Source organism: Anneissia japonica, unplaced genomic scaffold (assembly GCF_011630105.1).
Source record: "Anneissia japonica isolate Jap-2015-1 unplaced genomic scaffold, ASM1163010v1 scaffold9668_len1562885_cov226, whole genome shotgun sequence".
NCBI classification, from domain to species: Eukaryota; Metazoa; Echinodermata; class Crinoidea; order Comatulida; family Comatulidae; genus Anneissia; species Anneissia japonica.
In genome coordinates, this window is record NW_022711326.1 from 783,618 (window position 1) to 793,286 (window position 9,669).

Below are 9,669 nucleotides of genomic sequence, written 5' to 3' on the forward strand. Positions count from 1 at the left end.
TTTTATGGAACGGTAAGAAAGACAAGGTAGCTAGAAACGTGGTAATTCGGAAACCGATTGAGGGCGGGTTAAATATGTGTGATTTTGAAAGTCACTGTAGCTCTCTCAAAGCCACTTGGGTAAATAAAATCTTAAAAGGCTCCGCTACATGGGCACAGGTTAAAAATTTAATTAATTAATTCACATAATAATGCGGAAAATGGCTACATGTACACTCGGCAGGTGGAAAACGGCGCCGCGAGCACCCCTACTAGGGATGGATACGTGCGCCTAACAAAATGACATTATTATTATTATTATTATTAGGTTGCTACTACTTTTTAACATTAAGTTAGGACCAGATAATATGATTTTAAAAACGAATTTAGACAAGATTAAAAATATTCCAAACTTAAATTTAAATCAGATCCCATTATTTTATCGCCAGGTTATTTTAGCATGGTATTCATCATATCAGGTATATGCACCTATCAGTGGAAGATAAAAAGTGAAGTTATATGGGGAAATCATGTATTGATAAACGGCAAATATAATTCTTTCCCTTATCTAAAACACTGGATTAATTCAGGAATAGTACATATCAATGATCTTTTAAATAAAGACGCTAATTATGCCAATATTATATTAAAAACAAACTTAAATCCTCGGCAAATTGGTTAGTTGAATTAAAAACAATAATTGAAGCTATTCCGGTTTCATGGACAGAAAAAATACGTAAAAATCCAGGAAAACGAGATTGTATACGTAAAAGAAATAAACAAAATATACAGGTGCTTAAAACAAAAGATTTTTTATCATCAACTACAGTAATATAAAAAAAAAAATCTGTAAAGACACACGTTGAAAATAAGTGGGAAAATAAATTAAATATCAAGATAAATTGGCATAAAGTATGGCTTTTAAAACTTATTAAAATTAAAAAAGATTACTAATGAATTTTAGTTAAAACATTTATTTTTAATCTTATACCATGTCGAAAAAACTTATTTAAATGGAAACTTATTGATTTGCCTCTGTGAAAAGATGCAAAATTGAAGACGATTACAAACATATGTTTATTTCATGTAAAGAGATCAAAGATTTTTGGAATCAATTTAATTTATTCTTACATAAACTGGACCTCCCAAATGTCGTTATTACTTTACGTTCACTTATTGTAGTTGACCATTTAAAAGGTCATGATTACTTTTTAATTAATTATATGTTAGTTCTTGCCTCATTCACAATTTTTTTTTTTTTTTGATAGATTTAAGTTATAGTAAAATGGAAAGAAAGGTAAAAAGGAAAAAGAGAAAAAGGTGAGAAGAAAGGAAGGAAAAAGAAAAAGGAGGAAACCTGAAAATGTTTCGCTTGGTTGGCGGTAGTAAAATAATTTCAAGATATGTATATGCCTATATCATTGTTGAATAAAAGTGGGTGAAATCCCATTAAAAAAAATTAAACTTACATCAAAATTAGGAAAGAAAAACGCGACATGAAAAAGGGACCAACATTTAAAGAACAGTTAAAGTAAAAAAAAAGTTTAGATTTTTTTTCAATAAGACATTTAGCGCTTACAGACTTAATTTATTATATATATTTATTTTGGAAGCTAACGTACGGAATAAGCAATTAAAGTTTATTCTTAATTTTACCAGCTCTACAGTAAAACAGTAGGCATAAATATTTAACGTCACTTATTATAAACTACTCCTCGACCATATACTTTTTCGATCCTAAAACTGATCATAGCATTATATCACTATAACATAAGGTGTTTAGTTGTAAACGCCTAATTATTTACACAATCCAATCCAACCTTTGACACAGCATTCCTATAAGAGTAAGATTTGATACTTCAGCTTAGATCTGCCACATATACACTAGAATTTATCCAGCATCTACAATTCCTAGCTATTAACCTATTTGTGGGTATTGGCACTGAGCCGGGTACACATTCGTCGGCCGACGCGATTCAACGCTGAACACAATGGGAGGAGGCTCGCCCAACACTGTGTCGTCGACAATCAGCAAACGGTATCGCGTCGTCAAGCACTTACATATTCGTCAGTCGACGGTCGTACGACGGTTCGGTGTGCCTGCATAACGTGTAGGCATATGTGTTGCGTTCATATAATGTTGTTTCCATACGTTATAGGCTATAAAATCACAGAATAGTAAAATCGACATCCTTACTCAACACGAATATAGTTTACATTTTTCTAAACATGAAAAGTATTAGACTAGAGTAATGTTACAAGGTGGAGTCAGTAGAAACCGATTTAAATTGTTGGAAAAAAGTGGTAAAATGAAATACAATTATTAGTACTCAAGACGTATGTGCTTGTGTCATCCTTAGTCTACTGTCAGTGGTAATATGTACAAATCCTAAATCATCAATCGAATTTTGAAGGCCCAATTTTAAATGGTGAAATAATTAAAGGTAGGCCTAATTTAATTTAACGGTCCTCGACAAACAGGACAGTGTGCACTTGATTTCTTTAATTCCTTATAACACCTTTTACAACAAGCGTGAAAACAATTTGAGATGATCTTTTTACCATGGTGATAGGGTTCTAAGCAAACAGGACACTTTTCAATACCAGTGGTACCGGGACCAGTACTTGGTAATCGAGGCCTAGCACCACTACCATTGTAACTCTTGACATCTCTTTGCAAAAATTCTGGTCCAGACAAGGCAGTGATCATCGCTGGATTTGGTGTGCTGAACGACCCATTCGTTGGCCTTGAGTATCTGTGTGAATGTCTATCCACTTGAAGTTCATTCGCAATTAGACGGATGACAGTTTCGTCCAAATCTACAATTCGGATCTCTTGCATGGGCAAGGTTGGTTGCTCTAGAAATTCCAACAGCGCATTAGTGAATGACTTAGCGTAGATCTGACGTGGTATACCACATGTCGCTGTTGAAAGAAATGTTTAGAAAAATGTTTACCTGTATTCAGGCATTGATTTATGTGATTTAATTAACGCCTCACAGTATTTAATAGGGGTTAAAGCATGCATTGCGCTTGGTGGTGTTAGGGTGTCGTAAATGAATTGTGTAAGACACTCAACGAGTGTTTGACGAAAAGTGGTTGAATATTTAAAAAAAATATGGAAACTGTATCTCTTTAACCGTTTCCGAATTTTCAGTGTCTTACAAAATTCATTTATACAACATACCATTTTTTTAACTACAGTATATCCTATATATTCACAAGTGACAATTTCATTTGGTGACGTCATGTCGCACATATGGTGTGTTCTGACGGCACATGTGTCTAAAGCTTTGTCTACACTATCAAATGTCATCAAAAAAGCGTCACATAAAATGTAATGGAACATAGAGTTGAACATGTTGAACCTTTTTGACGTGATATGACGTCATCGTACCCATATATGTGCACATCACATTTTTTGTCACATATAATTTGATAGTGTAGACAAAGCCTAAGAGGCTGCATTAACACAAACACTAAAGCATTTAGCCCTGTCGACACTATAACAATTTAGATTTAAAAAAACCTGTGACATTCCGAAATATGGTCATGATGACATCACATGACCACCATGTATTCATATCAATATGACTATATATGGGCATACAACAGTTTCTCGTCAAAGAAAATTTGATAGTGTGGACAGAGCTTTAGACACAGACGCAAACACAAGCAACAATACTAGACGTAGTATTGTTGCTTTTGTTTGCGTCAACTCAATTACTCTAGTGTGAACTTAAACAATACTACACGCTGCATCCCATTCATATGTTGCACTTCGAATCATTGGCATGTCAACTCACCTATTCCAATTAGCGGTAGAGCAATTATATGTGCACCAAGTTTATCACGAGCAGCAGTAAATACTTTCATGAACATCTCTGATAACAGCAGTTCTTCTGTGCCACTACGGTATCCATTCCAGCGAGGAACCACTGCATTGATTAAGTGTGAACATGCAATACCATCATCAATGTCAACCCAGACGACGTCACCAACAGCGACGGGCCCATGCTTCTCTATCCATTTGTCACATTGTGATTGGACTCTAGGGCCACATAATTGGCTGATACGTGCGGCAAGACCGCTATCACATTGAAGTTTTCTATTCGCGCAGCAGACTATAACAGTAGCGAATTCATCAAGAATGTCACTTTTCCGCCCAATCACTTTCACGTCATGAATTTTAGTTTCAAAGACCTCAGCTCTTTCTGAGGTCTCATCATGATGATCTCGAGGAGCCTGCCAACTATTAGGCCGTATTTTTGGTTTTACTGATGCACCTACCATTTGTCGAGGATTGTCACCAATCTGACTTTGTGATAATGATTGCTTCTCTGGTGTTGTACTATAGATTGAACCATCGACTGAATCAAGTGACTGGTTTTCAAATCGTTTGGTTCCTTTCGCAGCGCCTCTCGTATTATCTTGTTGCCGTGAAGTTCGTTTCTTAGGTTTATTATACATACTTTTAGAGGGTGTTATAGACGACGACGGGTTCTCTTGACCAATTCTAGGGACCTGATCTTTACTCAAATAACTGCTAGTTTTTACTACTTGTTCCGCAATGTTCCTTTTGCTGCCTTCACTTTTTAAATGTTGACCCGAGCAATGTGTGTTTGTTGATGGCGCGATGCCAATTGGACAACCAAGCATCTGTCTCAGTTTGGTCTTAGCAGCATCAATAGCCGAACGTTTTCCATACATCAAAAATGTCTTTCCGTTACCCTTAGTTACCAATAATGAGGTTGAGTTTTTAAACTCTTTCAATGCTGCAGAATAATTTTTGGAATCCGCTTCATCGGATGTCAGTGTAAATTCGTCTGTCTCTGCTTCTGACTCGATGTCCTTTATCAGGTCCTTGATTTCCTTGACAGCATTATGAATGCATTGCACATTTGCAGATGCAACAGCTGACTTTACCGAAACTGTGGTTCCATTCTTTTGCTCAAGAGTGACTTTATGTTTGTTTTGAATACGATTCAAGTCATTGAAATGGACTGTCTGAATATAGTTGAAAACTTCTTTTGTACCGTGTATACTGATTGCCTCATTGGAAATAGCCATTTGTTTAGGAACTTGTTGCTGGGATTTCGGTATACTATTCCTGGAAGAACTAGGCCTAATATAGTTACTGCTGCTTGATGGTGGTTTAAGTGACCGATTCTCTTTTTCAGATCTCGGAAGCTGATCCTTACTATTTTTCACTACTCGTTCCGCAGTTGTCATCTTTTTGCCTCCGCTTTGTAAAGTGTGACCCTGATAATGCACGTTAGTTGATGATTTGGTAGTACTACCAAGCATATCTTTTAGTTTTTTCTTAGCAGCATCGATAACCGGGCGTGTTCCAAACATGGAAAATCTCCTCCCGTTATTTTTAACCAATAATGACGTAGAGTTCAATAGATCTCGTACTGCAGCAGCATAGTTCTTTGAGTCAGCTTCATCTGGTGTCAGTGTAACTTCATCTTTCTCAGCTTTTGACATGACGACCTTCATCAGGTCCTTCAGTTCTTTGACAGCTTGCGGAATATTACATTGCGGGTTAGCAGCAGATTGAACCAGAACCGTGGTTCGATTCTTTATATCAAAAGTAACTTTGTGTTCTTTTTGTATGCGATTCAAGTCATCAAAATGGACTGTCTGAATATAGCTCAATACGTCCTCCGTGCACGGTATACTGATTGGCTGGTTTGAATCGATTCTTTGAGACCCATTCTCAGGCCCAGTCCGTGTAGGTAATACATCTTCGACGGAATCGGTATAATCCATCGAGTATTCTTGTGAATCGTCTTCGTCGGAATCGGTATAATCCATCGAGTATTCTTGTGAATCTGCTTCTTCGGGTAAATCTGTACTATTGAACTCAGACCCAGAGCTGGAAAGTTGTTTAGAATAGGAAAAACCTCGACTACCACTGCAATGAATTTCTGCATCACTCATATGGTACTGGTTTGGTAACTGGCCTCCTGTGAATCCATTGTACTGTAAAGTTTAAAAGAGCATGAGAATTAGACCTGTACGAGTATTTTGTGTTCGCTATTGAATCTTGATGGTGTTCTACTTTCAGTCTTTAAATAAATAATTTGTTGCTTTTAATAGAAAACAGCCTCATAAACATAATAGTACAAACTAAATTAATGGTATAGCATTATTCATTATCAGGCTAAACAAGTAAATTAGAAACCAATTAGAAACATAAAACATAACACGTATGCAACATACATACCCTTGTAGTAGTGGTCATTGCTCTGGTGGCAAATATTTCTTGTAATACCTGTTGTTTACATTGAGCTGATTCGACAGACACACGGGTGTCAGAAACGAAATGTTGCTTCAGCGAACCCATAATCGATGCCGCCACTAATTATCAATAAAAAAAAGGCAGAAATCCATTAAAATGTAAGGTACAAAAGACGGTGAAGTAACAAGGGGTTTCAAAATTTTTCAGGGGATGCATGCGTACGTTTGTTCGGGGTGGGTGTATATTCCAAATGGCTAATTTGCGCAATATATTATCTTTCTGCTAATCGACACCGTAAAATCATACGCACACATGCATTTGTGGGCCATCAACATGTGTGCTTCTAGGATACGCGCGCACCAATTATTTTGGTGTAAGGAGGTTAGAGGACGTGATATTGTATGGGTTAACTACACTTTAAACAGGATGGCGCCAGGATTTACCCGAAGGGGGGGGGGGATGTCCTCGACGAGAGACAAGTGAAGTGGGCGTCGCTCAAAATCTCTAAAAGTGTTAGGAGGCGAATCCCCGAAACTATGACAACTAGCTCCCCCTCCCCCCACTGGTGCCACCCAAGACTATGAAATCAATAAACGATTAAAATGACTTCAGGAACACTATGGTCGGGGATACCGTACCTGCCTCATCGTCAAACGTCACAACTGCTGTATCATCATCAACCAAATCCACTCTATCTACATCGCCACCGCCATTGCTCCTTCTCGCGAAGTAAAGCTCTAATTTGTCTTCACGGCATCCTTTCATATGCCGTATACCAGTCACAAGCACTGATCTTGAATCTTCCATGCTTCTCAGAATGTCATTTGCGATCATTGTCTTTCTAGTACCGGTAGCCGTCAAAGAAACCTGTAATTATAAACATTGTGAGCATCTAAGTAAGCCCATTCCTGTGTTTGCTTTTGAATCACTCTGTTACTACGCACCAACGTTAATAGTGATGTATTGAACTTTTTAGGAAATCTAATTTTATAAATCAAACTATTTTATTTTTTATTTGATTTTATAAATCAAGCTATAAATTGAAGAAATTATTTAGTTCTTTAAATGTCATGCGGTTGCTTGGTCTAGCTAACTTAGCTGATTCAGACTGTCCAATTGTACAATGGGAACAGTTTTTAAACATTTTTTTTGTCTTCAGAAAACCGGAAATCCGATCGCATTTTTCCTTTGAAGGGAAGAAAAAGAAAAAAATTTCGTGATATTTATTGAAGAAATCTAATCCAAGGATTAACATACTGCAATGCTTTAGACTAAGTATTGCAAACACAACCGATCGAAACCGAAAAACATTTTACTAAAATTGGGGTCACAATTGAGGAATAGGGGTTATGCATCTTTATATTAATCTTGAACCAAGTTACGGGTTCCAGAGACATGTGTACAGTATTAACTTAAACAGTCTGGATGTTAAAAATTATTGCTTTGCTGTTTAAGGGTGAAGATTCACTTATGGAATTTTCAATAAAAACGCACTTTCTTTGTTTAAATCATGCACTGCAATAAGATGACCAGGGGCGGATCCAGAGATGTCCAAAAGGGAGGGCCGAAAGTTGGGCCGATTCGAGACAACACTGTCACGGATGGGGTCCGGGGGCTTTCCCCCGCGAAGTTTTGTGTTCTAGACGTCCGAAAATAACATCTGAGCCGTTCTGGGCTATCATTTTTTCTTTTTCTTTCTTTTTTTCTTTTCCCCCCTTTTTTTTACCTCCTAAAAAATGTGGGGGGGGGGGAGAGGCGGGGCCCCTCTAAATCCGCCTCTGATGACAGCCTTGGTTCCCTTTATATATACAGTCATGTTTATTTTATGGCAATCTATCTGCATTTCTTGGACAATACTCTTATTTCATTTTCTTCTTTAGACAATGCTCTGTTGGTGCTGAAATCTATCATACCTCCATTGCTTCTCATTGCTCGTGCAACCCGATCGACTCGCACCATACGTCAGTTAACTGCTTTTTTTCCTCCTTTACACCTACTGTCTCTCTCTCTCTCTCAATCCTCATATTCGAACATCTCGTATCTCTGGAATTCTCTCCCATCTTTTTGCTTTCTTCCATTTTATAATCTCAGGTCTTTATAATTCTTACCGACAAGCTTCATTTAACCTCTCTTTCCTAATAGTAGTTTCTTTGGAGGGCCTAGCTATAGGGTAGCTATAGGGTCCTTCTTTTGCTGCCCTGTATCTTATAATAAAAAAAAATATTTGTACTAATTTATTCAACTTTAATTTATGCCTCCAAAATAGAGAGTGTAACAGAAAAAAACATCGCAACTCATCAAATACATTATAATCATGCACATTTGAATGAAGAAATAATTGCCAATATAACACTCCACGATGGTTAAAAATACAGTTCAGAAACTTCTCAATAGTATTTTAATGAGATAGAAATCCTGTTTCATAATACTTTTTCATTTTATACTATCGCATATACCACGACCCTTACAATCTATTGACTTTCATTTCTTGTCGAAATCTCTATGGTACTCACTATTCAACATATACTCATATAAATACATATTACCGTATTAATAATGAACCATAAAACAAAAGTTGAAACTTCTTTAAGTACAGTATCCTTATATTTGTAACTTCTATATTAAATTGTATACAATATTACATACCTGTGTATGACTCACTGCTGGGCTGGGAGCCAACATTTCTTGCAATATATGTTGCTTTCTGTTAGATGATTCTACGAACACCTGGGCATCAGCAATAACGTGTTGCTTCGAATCATCCATAAAAGAGGCCGCCACTATCGATTAAAACAATATCCACACAGGTATGTGGAAATAAAATTTAAAATACATGCTGCAACAGTAACTTTTTTGAGCCGAAACTGTCTTAATAACTAAAACATTCGCCAGTATTGCATTGTCTTTCAGAGGAAACGTTTAGAAGTCCATTCAGGTTGTATAGGCCTAATGGTTACCCGTGATGAACAAAATAAAATAACATATTTAATTCAGGATAAGGGATTATGTTCAGGTATACTGTACATACACATCTAAAATGTTTTTTTTTTTCTCTTTTTTTTTTGTATTTGTGAACATGGCCAAATCCTGTGTTTGCTCATGAATCACGTTACCAACGCTGCTTTGAGATGACGTTGGTGTTCTTTCTATAAACTTCTAAACCCATGCTTATGACAATATATGTAGAACCACCAAGCACTATGGTCAAAAATACCGTACCTGCCTCATCGTCAAAGGTTAACACAGCTGTATCTTCGTCAACCAAATCCACTCCATCTACATCACCGCCGCCATTGCTCTTCCTTGCAAAGTAAAGCTCTAACTTGTCTTCGCGACATCCTTTCATATGTCGTATACCAGTTATAAGCACTGTCCTTGAATCATCCATGTACCTCAAAATATCACTTTGGTCCATGGTATATTTCTAGTACAATAGCCACCGTC

At 36.9% G+C, this 9,669-nt stretch overlaps 1 protein-coding gene across 6 annotated transcripts in view; it reads right to left on the reverse strand.

Moving 5' to 3' along the window:
* Positions 1 to 9,669, reverse strand: part of LOC117107421 — a 12,315-nt gene continuing 2,646 nt past the window's right edge. For 2 of the 6 annotated variants that reach the window (XM_033249103.1, XM_033249102.1), the window contains exons 2-7: positions 9,445 to 9,669; positions 8,872 to 9,005; positions 6,864 to 7,092; positions 6,211 to 6,344; positions 3,785 to 5,966; positions 1 to 2,903 (exon numbers count right to left, since the gene is read on the reverse strand). In XM_033249103.1, coding sequence (XP_033104994.1) covers positions 2,434 to 2,903; positions 3,785 to 5,966; positions 6,211 to 6,344; positions 6,864 to 7,092; positions 8,872 to 9,005; positions 9,445 to 9,640 — 3,345 coding nt within the window. In that variant the 5' untranslated portion in view covers positions 9,641 to 9,669 and the 3' untranslated portion in view covers positions 1 to 2,433. The other 4 variants (XM_033249104.1, XM_033249105.1, XM_033249106.1 and 1 more) reach the window with 4 other exon arrangements.